The sequence below is a fragment of the Amblyomma americanum genome, chromosome 4 (genome assembly GCF_052857255.1).
Source record: "Amblyomma americanum isolate KBUSLIRL-KWMA chromosome 4, ASM5285725v1, whole genome shotgun sequence".
NCBI classification, from domain to species: Eukaryota; Metazoa; Arthropoda; class Arachnida; order Ixodida; family Ixodidae; genus Amblyomma; species Amblyomma americanum.
This window is the reverse complement of record NC_135500.1, coordinates 197,991,642-198,005,318: the sequence shown is the minus strand read 5'-3', so window position 1 is coordinate 198,005,318 and position 13,677 is coordinate 197,991,642. Positions and strand designations below refer to the sequence as shown.

Genomic DNA, 13,677 nt, shown 5'->3' with positions numbered 1-13,677 from the left:
GGAGAGTGGTCAAGCACGTCAGCAGCCAAAGTAGCAAGGCCGTCCTCCGTTCCAATTTGTGGGCGGAAACCAATTTGGGAATCTGGGTAACAATCATGGGATTCCAGCCACCACGACAAGCGTGCGGCTAGAATGTTTTCATAAAGCTTGCAGATGGTAGGCGTAAGGGAAATTGGACGAAGGGCTGAGAGAGATACTGGAGGCTGACCTGACTTGGGTATTGGAACCACAATAGAATGCTTCCAGTCTCTCGGCATGACGCCAGAATGCTACACTTCGTTAAAACTATCATGTAGGGTTTGCAAAGCCTTCCCTTCCAAGTTACGGAATAAGGAGTTAGGTATGCCGTCGTGCCCGGGAGTAGTAGCAGTTTTTAAACGTTCAATGGAGGACAGCAGCTCTGCCATGGTGAGGTCAGAAGTAATCCCATCGGAGGGCTCTGTAACCGATAAGTCAGGTGGAGACGTAGCGGTGCAGTCATGGTTTGGAAAAAATGACGGGGTGCAAATGTGTCCTCATCCACATTTAGCACGAGGCGAATGCCCTCTGTGTAATCTGCAACCTGAGAAGGGCGCTCCATGGCGTGAAACACTCTCCAAAGATGTCGATTGCCCTGCGTAGAGGACAGGCGGGCACACCATGCAGCCCAGCGTTGCCTGCCTAGCCGCTGTGCATAGCGCCGCGCCCGTGCGGTAGCACGGTGAAGAGTAGGAAGAGCCGATGGGTCATCGGGGTGACGAGAACATTTATTCGTCACTGTGCGTCAGTAAATAGGAATGCATGTTATCCGCACTACTTCTGCATGACCAAAAGCAGGCAATTAAATTTGCCAGTAGAAAAACAATGATAATAAAACCAAGAACGCAAATCTAGTGTGGCGGTGTGCTGGAAAGTCAAATAACCAGTGCTGCATAGAGATGCTAAATATTTAGTTTCCTTTTAACTAGAGCTCATAAACAGATTCTTATGTTTCGACAAACACAAACAAATAGCAATGACGTGAAGACATGGGCAGAATAACAGCAGGAACGTAGCACCAGTTCCTGCCATGATTTTCATCTCTTCTTTTCTGTTAAGATGTTTTGGCGGGCTACTTGGTTACGAAGCATCATGAAGTGAATAGCTCAGACTGAGATGCACAAAGTAGGATGAACAGACGAAATAGAAGGAATGTAGCCGTGTTCATCTGTTTCTTCGTCCTACTGTGTATGTCTCAGTTCATGCAGCTCACTTCATGATGTTTCTTCTTTCGTGTGCACAGAAGGAGCCCTCTGGCACAAGAGCACTGGAACATTCATTAAAACTGTTCCCCTTGCACACAGACAAAAAAAGACAGAAAATGGAAAATAAACAAAAGCCCGGACCCTTTGAAGGAGCACGACATAAACAGATGTGCACTTCTTTGTGTACGTATCTAATCCTGTTGCCACATTAATGGATCCTGTGCGTTTAATTTAAATATAGTCCAGCTTCTTACTCAACGGTTTAAGTACTAATGGTGATGGAGCTCTAATAGACATAGCACACAGTCGCAAAATCTTCACAGCCCCCATGATTTCGTTAGTGGTCTAAGCATGACTTTTGTCTGTTACAGCAGATTCTATAAACAATGACTCTTAACCGAAACTCCTAAAAATGGGGGCTCAGAGCACTGCTGTACCAGTTAATACACTCAGCTAAACTGCTAATCTGGCATTTTGAGCAGCCCTTCATCACAAGATAACTAAATCACATGTACCATGTCATTATCGCATGTGTCGCATCCAAGTTTGGTTTGCCAGTGATTCTGTAAGCAGGCAGCCCATACCTCAAAAGGACGCATTTATCGATAAGAAAATTGAATTTAAAAATCTTCCCGCCAGTCGGTTCAAGCTTTAGGCATCCTTACAGAAAAGGATGGACTTAACCCGACCATGGCGGCAGTGTTTCAATGGAGGCGAAATGCAAAAGGCCCTTGTGGGCTGTGCGATATCAGTGCACATTAAAGATCCCCAGGTGGTCGAAATTATTCAGAAGCCCTCCACTACTGCACCTTTTTCTTCCTTCCTTCTTTCACTTTCTCCTTTATCCCTTCCCATATGGCACCAAAACATCTGAGACTGTTACTGTGCCATTTCCTTTCCTCAAAAACCAATTTTCATTTTCATTTCAACATTTTGAAGTAAATGGTCGTGTAGCATAGCCTCTGAGATCTGCGCAAAAGAACCCCTGTGGAGGCATGCATTTTGCTTCTGAAGAAAATCAGGCAATGGCAGCAACACTTCATTTATTTTTTCCTTTTCATGCTTAGAAAAGTTCCTGTTTTCGGTAAGGATGGTCTCTTTGTGATTATGCTATCAATACAGGCCAACTTATATTCGTCCTCAGTGCCCCTTTAACTTCGATAAATTTCATAATTTATAACCACTGCAAAGCTAGCTACTATGTTCACATTTTCCTTCGTATTTCCTTTCACATATTGAAGATACCATGAAAGAATGTATCACATAAAATTTCCTCTTGCGGACACCTTGCTATCTAGTGCATCATACTGAGCAACTTGGTGAGCCCTCTTCAAAGGCTTGACTCATCACTCGGTCACTTGGTCATTAATTCTACTATAACTGGCAGTGGACAGCTGCTTTTAACAAACAATCCATTTAGCAGGCAAGGGCCGGGACCCTTTGATTTTTCATCCTTTTTTATTAGAGCCACCCCAGGATTAGTCCATTTATGCAAGGAAACCTAAGAAATGCAGGTAGGCATGAATTACTGAATGCAGTAATGAAGGTGACCTTCATTATTACATCTCTCACAAAGCTGAGAATGATGCAAGAAAAAGAAAACAGAGCGATAATCAGTTTGCTTGGGCTTGTACACACAATGTGCTTGATTAATGTCAAAGCAGAGCATGATGTTCAGATATCTAAGAACACTGTTAATCAGCACATCATAAATAGAATCCTTTCGTATTAAACAGCTGTAGCACATGTTAACTGTGCGAGCTACTTCATGACCAGCTATATTACCTCCAAGGACGTCAACACAATCTTTGACGGACCTGAAAATTTCAGCAACTTCTCAATCTTGAAACTGGTACGCCAACTCCCCGCCACTTCAGTAACCTTTCACTTGTCACCTAATTTAATGCTGCCCTGTGCAACACATTTTTATTCACTTCCATTTATAAAGGCACTACAGTCGACACTTGCTAATTTGAACCTGAAGAAGATTAAAAATATGTTCAAACAATGTGGAGTTATTAAGAGGAGCCTTTTTAACACACTGGAAGTTGACAGGACCAAAGCATCAGTTTAAATAAGTCGGAAGTTCAAACTAAGTGAGTTCAAATTAGCTGGATTCCACACGACATTCTTAGAAACATATAAATTAAAATTTTGTAAGCTTTGACACTGCCACTATTTTTCCTTTGATTCTTAGCAGCAAGAAATACTCAGCATTTGATTCGATATTTAAATCCAGCTCCCCAGGAAGCACTCAGGAAGCATTCAAGAAGCAGTCAGCAGTAATGTCCAGGATTGTGTCAAGAAGCTACGTACCCCTAAATATAGCTTGCTCCCAGCAGGTCTCTGAATCAGGTCCTGTGTCCAGCCAAGTGTCCCCAACTTTAAGGCGAAACCAAAGACACACAGCATCAAGAATTCCAGACTCAGCACAGAGCACCTGCTCCTTCAAATGAACACCTCTGATCAGATCTTGAATCTCCTGTGCAAAAAGCAATGTCAGAGTTCAGAAATACAGCAAAAAGGCATTCAGGAAAGCAATTAAAAACTAGGAACTGTTCCCTATTTACCAACAATACAGATTAAAGCACACCTTATGGTTGTTGAAGTCCACTGAGAGCACATGAAAAGGTTCCGAGAGTCTCCTGAAGCCATGCTTAACTTGACTAAGCTTTTCCGAATCATAAGGTTCTTCATCAGAGTATGCAGCATTCAGTTCAACATCTCTCATCTCCAAAACAGCTTCTAGCACTTGCTTGCTAACCCTGAAATACAAGTGTTACAAGATGTTAGTGCATGCGAGTCCAAATATAATGGTCATAGATATAACGAACGTTCGCCTATCCCTAGACCTAGCACAGCGTTGACATGGTAGCCGCAGTGTTTTGAAGCCCAAGTGAACAGGCGCACTTAGCACAATAAGCCACTCTCTAGTTTGACCCCATATGCTCCTGGGCAGCAGGTTCTAGGAACGTCCTCTTTGAAGCCGGCTGGCAGCGGCGTCAGCGAGTCGACTGAAAATGAGTTGTACTAGCAGCTGCCAAGCAACACGCGGTGTTTCCTGAATAAATCCATACTGCTGAATACCTCTCATTACCTGTGGTACATATGAAAATGGGGCTTTTGATAAGTTTCCCATACTTCTTAGCAGACCTCAGCTGCCTGTTTCTGCAGCAAAGAAGACTCGGGAGGTAAATATCTGGCACCATATATTTCAGCTAAAATTCAGGTACCAATCGGGTTTTTGAACTAAAATTTTCATAATCAGTTTTATTTTCCAGCTATCTTTTCCAATAAAGATATACATACACTAACATCTGTCTTTGTACAGTACATGAAATGACCTTGCTTTTAGCTCACAAGTTTCTGAAACAATACAGAAATGACATGTATCAAGAAGCTGTTTACAAATCATATTCATTTTTTTTTTCTCATTCAGAAATGCTATTTTGCAGCATGCATTATCATACCCTTCTGCAGCACCACAGTGTCAGTGTTAGACCTGCCTGCCTTTATTTGCACACTGTGAAAATATTCATTCAATACCAAAGTGGCCACTTTAAGTGCACATTAGCTTTGGAGAACCACTCTGCCTCCTCTCTCCTGTTCTCTAACCATGAAGCAGGATGTCATTAGCATAGGTAGCACTCATACAATCCCCTAAGGAAGACATCCAGACAGCATTTGTGACCTGGACTCTCACTTCTAAAGCATATTCTGGAGCTTATCTTCAGATAAAGCAAAGCAATGAACAACCATCATAGAAAGTTCAATATGATCGGTACTTGACTGAGAAAACCACTCCGGAATAAGTACAAGTCATCAGCTATTTGCCATGTGATGCGTTGAGCTCTGTACTGCTCTGGCAAAGGAGATCTTTTAGAAGGCGCATTTTTGCAAAGAAATCGGGTTTACACAATTTTCGAGAAATCTGCTCAGGGTGCCAAAATCGGGTTAAACTGGGTTTTACCCCAATACGAAAAACCCTAGATTATATACATATACAGGCTGCACACAGAAATTCAGCCACCAAAAGCCAGTTCAATAACAGTAGAAGATCTAGACATCCTACAAAGTATGTGGCTCCAGAATATGCATAACGAAAAGCATGAATAACAGGAAGTGCTCCATTACCTGTGACCATCCCTTATCCACTGGCTTTCAATCAGGCAGGCAAATACCTCCGCTTTTTCAGGAATAACGGTGGGTTTGGGTTGGGAGCATGCTCTGAAAAGAAAAAAAAATAAACACAGGCAACTCGGGCAACCTGTAAATAGCTCCAGGTTGACAGGACACTGCTTGGAAAAATTGCTCTTACTAAACAATAAAGCCAAATTTAGAACAGATGTAGAATGCGAAGGTGCTCCCACAAGCACCAGTGATGAATAGTCACAATAAAGAATCAATGAAAGCTATATGCTGACTAAGCTGCACCATGGTTCCCAGCAGTCACAGGCAGTTGCTATTCATTATTAGGATTACTGGGGGTGGGGGGAATGGAATTTCAACACCATATAGCAATGTGGTAAGAAAATATATTCACAAAGCCAAATAGTGTGTTGAGAAACCAAATGCTGCTGTGCAAAGAGAATTACAAGAAATTAATGTTTCGATCCCTAGTACGGCAACTACTAAATTTTACATGCGAAAGTCGAGGATGAAGCTATTAGGCCCGGCATGAACTCAATATTATATTTCGAGCACTTGGCATTCTTGAATGTGCTCTGACAATGCAATACCCAAGTGCTTTTGCATTCCACTTCCATCAGAATGCAGTTGCTGAAACCAGGTTCTAACTTTCAACCTCGTGCACAGCAGTGGAGCACCAGAGTGACTCAGCCACTGCAGTGGATAACGTTTGCAAACTTAGCCACTAAGCATAACTGCTTAGTATGCTTGCACTCATCCCTTCTGGAAAGGATAGGCACACAAACACTTTCACCGGCCTTATTCCTGTGCACACAAGCACTAGAAGGCAAGCACAGGCCATACAATACAGTACAAAGCTGTTGATTATTGTGCCACATCCTTTTGCAAATGACAGGCATAGATGCATAAGCCAAAGATAGAACACTGAACACAGCTGACTGGATGCAAACAAAAAGTACTGTTCCCTTAACAGTCTCCTTACCGTGCCACTATGCATCAATCACTGGTGATCGACGGGTTCAAAGTGTAATTTCAGTGCTACCAGGGCCATCAAAGACTTGTTGCGCCATTTAGAGGGTTGTTTACACACTGTGGAGTTCGCTGACCTTTCCGCGAATTCGTTGGTCTTGTGTTCGCAAGGAAGGCCGCTCCAGTGGGGTCGGAAGTCGCCAACAAAGGGACCTGGCCTCCCCTTCTTGCGGCGAACACGGGCATAACCCGCCAAGAACCCTAATCAGATACAGCTGTCGACATGTGTGCGCTGTCAAGGGGTTGCCGAGACTTCAGGAATGAAGGAGATACGGCTGGGTAGGAGCCGAGTGACCATGAAACCCATTATTCCCATAACGACTGTGTTCTTCTCTTTTGATGTGTTCTGTAAACAACTTGAGTAATCGTCTCGTCGGCATATGTTTGTCATGTTTGTCGCATGTGCGAAAGAGAAAACAGATGACAATGTTGGGAAAGTAGTAAAGGCTGTGCCGTGGGTACTGTGGGAAAGGGTGGTTGCATTTGTACTGTTTGTGTATTTGATTGCAACCTATCCTTTCCCAAATGTTTAATCAGTACTCTTTCCCCAATCTGTGCTTAGTTGGCGGAAACCTTATTTTCCTTTCCCTAACCACTGATTAGTGAGGTGAGTCACTTGTAATCTTATTGGTTGCTGTCCCCGCCAAGGGCGGAGACAGAGGGTTTAAAAGTCAGCGCTCTGGGTTGAACGAGGGCTGAATTCGTCTGATCAACGGTTTAGTCATTTAAATAGTTTTCTTCTTGCTTTGTTTCTTCTTGTTTTATTTACGTTGTAAATAAAAAGTTAGCCTTCTCCTTTCTTCAAATAACGTGAATGTTTGCGAGCTAGAACCACCGGGTCATCAAGAAACCCCGATTTCATCATCAGCAAGGTGTTTCCTTTCATCGCCACCTGAAGGGGATTGCAACTGGCCCAGTCTGAAGAGGGGAAACTCAACTGACACTCTACTCTTGTTTCTTGCGTAGTTTGTATTTTTCTTGCAAGGTGACAATTTTTTAAACGCCTGTGAAGTTGAGGTCCCGGCGCAGTGTGCACACAGTACGGCATCAGCCGCGGCGACGTAATGCACTCGGAAAAATCCTGCATTGCATGATTAAGCTGCATTGGCAGACCTTCTCGATGCATCATGCAGCAGTGATATTGCAGCTCAGGATTTTGATTACAACGAAGAAGCTGCGCAACCTCAGCAGGAAACATGGGCAGCTGTATGCCCATGAGTTTCGTTTTCTGCTTCTTGTCTGTTTGTTCATTCCTGGAGCCAGTTCACACATCGCATTGATGTCATATTGTTTAGACATCATATGGACAAGATTTACTTCTACCTGCCTAAACAAGAATAAAGTTCCAGCCCAGTAGAAATCAGGGCATTGACCTAGGAATGACGCTTTGAAGTTGCCCGCAGTGGTTCACAAAAGCTGTGGACACCTTTCAACTGGTCCTACATCTTCCGAAACATCTTCCTAAGTAGTTTTCTGTAAAACAAATTATTCTGCAGCTTTTGTAAACATTTTATTACCTTTGTTAACATTCATGTGAGTAGATCCACAGAAATGCCATTGCAGATATATTTTCGCATCTCACATTTTTTTTTTTGGCTACATTTCAATATATTACATTGCACTTTCAAATTTTCTTTGCGGGGCATGAACAATATATATCAAAGACACTCCGAAAACATCCTTTTTTTAGTTAGTGCTAGGAAAAATTTTTTTCAGCAAAAAAATTTTTTTACCTGTAATTTTATACTTTTAGAGGTTAGTTCCTAAATAAATCTGAAGCATTTTGTACCTTCCAGAATGTTCTAAACTTTTTTTCTCCAAGAAATATTGCAGCGAATCTTTGCAGTGTTTGTTTGTTCACCTTCAAAGCTGCCGGCTGTTGCAAATGGGTTGCAAGCCCCAAGGGTAGCGTTGGCCTGGCGGCCTGGGGCACAGCTGGAAACATCCGAAGGTCCCGGCAAAGGATGGGTCGACTGCCAACAGAACAACTTGTTTATTCTGGCATCGCAAAAGAGCAGCCGGTCAGGGCGACCACGTTACTCGAAGGAAAAAATCGAAGTCTCTTTGGCGTCCGGGGCAGCTGCTTTTTATACCCTCGGAGTCGAGGGCAAGAAGGAACGGCTGGGGATGAGTCGCACGAGACGGCGACGCACGGACATGTTGAGACGTGAAGTGATGCGTCCGCCGGGCCGGCGCCGGTCAGACCTCCTCGCCTCCCAGTTGGAGAGCTCCTCTCCCCGGCTGCCGCGCTTTGACAAGCGTGGGTACCAACATGCACACACACACACACGCACACCCGACGACACGTGGCATTGAAACCTGCCTGGACGCGCTTGGCGGGAGGCGTTACGGCAGCACTGAACGGGCCCAAAATGACCGCCACTTTGAACGAACCCCCGACGTCCGTTGCATCCGCGCCGGCTATACCGCGCGTCGTAGGCGAAACGTAACAGACCGCCCCGCCGGGAGAAGGAGATCCCGATGGTCAGGGGACTGCATCCGCTGTCCGGAGGGATGTCGCTCGATGATGCTCGTAATCGAAACCGGTCGTCCCTCGACGTTGCTTGAGCGCAGCGCACAGAGAAGGCCTCGTTCTCAGGTTCAGGTTCACACAGGGCACTGCAAAGTGACTTCGGGAGAGTTGCCATTTTTGTGCTCGTTACCAGCAAGCGTTAGAACTACGCCGAAACGCAACCGCTCAGTCAGCAAGCACGAGACAACCCTCACTAAGCTCTGCCAGGCTCTTTCCCCTTTTATACTACTGCCTAGTTCCTTACAGTAGTCAAGCAGCACTCAGAACGCGTCCACAAATGAGAAAATTGCACTAGAAAGCACGTCATCACTTTGAAACACTAAACAAAAGCAATATGTTAAAAATCCTGCCTCAGGAAGAAAACATCAGTAACAAACAACTTTGAGGCGGATTCCTACGTTAGGGGCTTCGACTTAAGCCATCGGCGTTACCGTTGAGACTCCCCTTTTTGTAACGCACCTCAAAGGAATATTGTTGCAAAGCGAGGCTCCAGCGCAGGAGGCGGCCATTTTTGGGAGAGATGGTCTGCAGCCATTGGAGAGGGCAGTGATCCGTCTCAATGATAAACCTCGAGCCGGCTAGGTAGCATGACAATTTCTGAACAGCCCACACGAGACACGCACACTCTTTCTCGGTGGCGCTGTACGCCTGCTCACGACAGGTCAGCTTACGACTAGCATACAGGACGGGGTGTTCCACTTCTCCATTGTCCCTTTGGCACAGTACAACGCCCATGCCTCGCTCACTAGCATCGCACTGAACAACAAACCCTTTTGTGTAGTCTGGCGATCGTAGCACAGGCTGGCTTGTTAGGGCGCTCTTTAGAGCGGTAAAAGCTCTTTCCTTTGTCTCGCCCCAGACGACTGTTTGGGGCTCTGTTTTTCTTAGAGCATCCGTCAGGGGAGCCGCGATATCGGAGTACCTGGGGATGTACCTCTGATAGTAGCCGGCGACACCTAAGAACGACCGAATATCGGTCTTCGTGCGCGGTTGCGGGAAGTCTCGCACAGCGGCCACCTTTATTTCAGAGGGGCGGCGACGACCCTGTCCAATCACGTGACCGAGGTAGACAACCTCGGCCTGTGCTAATTGGCACTTGGGAGCCTTGACTGTCAAGCCCGCTTCGCGCAGGCGGGTTAGCACTGCCCGCAAGTGTGCCATATGCTCAGACCAGGATGCGGAGAATATCGCTACGTCGTCTAAATACGGTAAAGCGAATTCTTCCTGTCCCCGCAACACTTTGTCCATGAGGCTTGAAAAGCAGTATGGCGCGTTCTTCAAACCAAAACTCAAAACTTTAGGACGGAATGTTCCCATTGGTGAAATGAACGCCGCATACCTACTAGCCTCTTCTGTAAGTGGAACCTGCCAATAACCCCTGACAAGATCTAGGGTGGAAATAAACTGAGCACTACTAACTTTCTCAAGGCGCTCCTCGATGTTAGGGATCGGATAAATTTGATCCTTAGTGATGGAATTAAGCCTGCGGTAGTCGACGCAAGGACGAGGTTCCTTGCCCGGTACCTCAACTAAAATCAAAGGGGAGGTATAATCACTCTCACCCGCCTCAATAACACCGAGCTGTAGCATTTTCTTTACCTCAGCCTCCATAATATCGCGCTGGCGGGGTGACACCCGGTACGCCTTGGATCGTACTGGCTCTGGGGAGGTAAGTTCTATATCATGCGTAAGGACAGAAGTCCTACCAGGCCTCTCAGAGAACTGACCTTGAAACTCTTGTAAGAGTTGGTGTAGTTCGGTTTTCTGCTCAGCCGACAGCGGTGCTTTAATGATTAAGTCACTAATGACCTGATCAGTGTCTTCCCTGTTCGTCACTGAGCCTAGTCCCGGAAGCTCGACCGGAAGCTCTTCGGGAACGTTCACCATCATACACACCACTGCTTCCCGTTGTCTATAGGGTTTGAGCAGATTACAGTGGTAAACTTGCTGTGCTTTCCGTTTTCCTGGCAGACTCACCACGTAGTTAAGGTCCGACAGTTTTTGAACAATCCGTGCTGGGCCCTCCCACTGCACGTCGAGTTTGTTTTTTAGCGATGTGCGCAATATCATTACCTCATCGCCCACCTCAAAACGACGGGCCCTGGCTGTCCGATCATAATAAACCTTGGCCCTCTGCTGGGCCTTTGCCATTGCTTCACCTGACAACTCCTGTGCCCTTCTTAAGCGTTCGAGGAGACTAAGCACGTACTCGACCACGACTGGGTCGTCGCCCCTGCCTTCCCACGAGTCTCGAAGCATGCGAAGCGGAGACCGCAGCGAGCGACCGTACACCAGCTCAGCTGGTGAAAACCCCGTAGCCGCATGCGGAGCGGTCCTTAATGCAAACATCACCCCAGGCAGACACAGCTCCCAATCACTTTGTTGCTCAAAACACTATGCTCTCAACACGCGCTTCATGACGGAGTGGAGCTTCTCAACGGAATTCGACTGTGGGTGGTACACTGAGCTGTGTAACAGCTTTACCCCACACCTTTCGAGAAAGGCTGTCGTCAAAGCGCTTGTAAACACTGTGCCCTGATCTGACTGGATTTCCGCAGGAAAACCAACTCGCGCAAATATGGACAGTAGTGCATTGACTATCTCAACTGAGCTGAGTTCTTTAAGTGGCACTGCTTCAGGGAACTTTGTCGCTTTGCAGATCACAGTCAAAATGTGTCTGTACCCCGTGGCTGTTACCGGCAGAGGTCCCACTGTATCAATAACGAGCCGTCTAAAAGGCTCCGTAATGATAGGTACCAACTTCAACGGCGCCCTCGATTTGTCCCCTGGTTTGCCAACCCGCTGACAGGTGTCACATGTCCTCACAAAGTGTTCTGCGTCACGAAAACACCCTGGCCAATAGTACTCTTGCAAGAGACGGTCCTTAGTCTTCTTAACTCCTAGGTGTCCGGACCACGAACCGCCATGCGACAAGCGCAACAGATCCTGACGGTAGCACTGAGGCACGATCAGCTGATCGAACTCCACTCCTCTGCGGTCTAGATACTTCCGGTACAGGACCCCACCTCTTTCCACAAAACGAGCATTTTTCTTGGCGATACCTTCCTTGACATTGCAGCGCATGTTTTCTAGGCTGCCATCCTTTTTTTGCTCGGCTATCAAAGCCGACCGGCTGACTTTTAGCAACCTATTAAGTCCATCTGACGTAGGCGCGATGAGCAAATCTGCAGATAGCTCTTCTAACTTTCCCGTGTCGGGCATTTCCTCTCCAGTACCTGGTGCCTTCAACGCTACAGGTTCAATTTTATTCAGTTCGGACGTGCTCTGAATATCAGCTTGCTGCGCCTCCGACCCTTTTTCATTGTTCGACAACGTCGGCCCCGCAACTACCGCCTTTGCAGCGAGCTCCCGAACTCTCGATCTGGTTAAGGCCTGAACGCTAGCCTCACCAAACAAAGGCCCCTTCTCGCGCAGGAGGTGATCGGACCTGTTCGAAAATAGGTACGGGTACTGGGGGGGCAGCATAGATGACACTGCGGCCTCCGTCTCAATTGCTCCGAAAGGTCCTTCAATAAGCACTTTTGCTACGGGCAGACACACTCTATGAGCTTCCACGGCTTGCTTGATCCATGCGCACTCGCCCGTGAACATATCGGGTTCTACGTAAGAGGGGTGAACTACATCCATTGTAGCTGCGGAATCACGAAGCACTCGGCACTCTTTCCCATTCACGAGGAAGTCTCGCATGTAAGGCTCGAGAAGCTTCATGTTCTCGTCAGTGCTGCATAATGACAAAAACACGACTTTTGTTTTTGTTTCTGGACACTGCGCCGAAAAGTGACCCGGCTTCTGGCACGTATAACACACGCGCGCTTGCCTCGTCTCGAACCGCTTTCTGCGTTCGGCTTCGGCTGCCGCCGTCTCCTTACGTTCGGTCGGACTGCTTTCACTTGCATCCGCACTACGTGTGTCCCCCCTTGCTCTCATGGGTGTGAACTTCGGCCTCTCAGACTTGGAGCCAAATTCACCCTTTTGACCGTCCTTAGCTCTGCGAGCCCGACGCGTCACAAACTCCTCGGCTAGCTCGGCGGCTTTAGCCACTGTACTAACGTCTGGCCTATCCAAGACACAGTACCGCACGTTCTCAGGTAAACGACTATAAAACTGTTCCAGCCCGAAACACTGCAGAATTTTCTCATGGTCACCAAACGCTTTCTCTTCTTTGAGCCGCTCCTGCATGTTTGACATAAGCCTGTAGGCAAACTCTGTATATGACTCACTTCTGCCTTTTTCATTTTCCCGAAACTTCCGACGGAACGCCTCCGCTGACAGCCTGTACTTTTTTAGCAGACTCGATTTCACTTGGTCGAAATCCTCTGCCTCCTCTCTCTTCAAGCGAGCGACTACGTCGGCCGCCTCGCCGGGTAACAAAGTGAGCAAGCGCTGTGGCCACGTTTCCCGAGAGAACCCCTGCTTCTCGCACGTTCGCTCAAAGTTAACCAGGAACAAATCAATGTCCTCTCCAAGCTTAAACGGCCGCATCAGGTCAGTCATTTTGAACGATACTCGTTCTCCTGCACCGTGTGCCTGACTTCCATTACGAGCGCGTTCCATCTCTACCTCGAGACGCTTCATTTCCAAAGCGTGTTGACGGTCGCGCTCTTCTTTATCTTTTTGTTCTTTACGTTCGCGCTCGTCTTTCTCTTTTTGCTCTTTACGTTCGCGCTCGTCTTTTTCTTTTTGCTCTTTACGTTCGCGCTCCTCTTTTTGCTCGTTACGTTC

The 13,677-nt window shown here is 46.7% G+C and overlaps 1 protein-coding gene across 3 annotated transcripts in view; it reads right to left on the bottom strand.

The window, feature by feature from the left end:
- The window catches only part of LOC144129004 (protein arginine N-methyltransferase 9-like), a 118,788-nt gene that overhangs the window by 12,168 nt on the left and 92,943 nt on the right, over positions 1-13,677 (bottom strand). For all 3 annotated transcript variants that reach the window (XM_077662866.1, XM_077662867.1, XM_077662865.1), the window contains exons 6-8: positions 5,358-5,450; positions 3,817-3,988; positions 3,540-3,705 (exon numbers count right to left, since the gene is read on the bottom strand). In XM_077662866.1, coding sequence (XP_077518992.1) covers positions 3,540-3,705; positions 3,817-3,988; positions 5,358-5,450 — 431 coding nt within the window. The remainder of the gene's footprint in view (positions 1-3,539; positions 3,706-3,816; positions 3,989-5,357; positions 5,451-13,677) is intronic.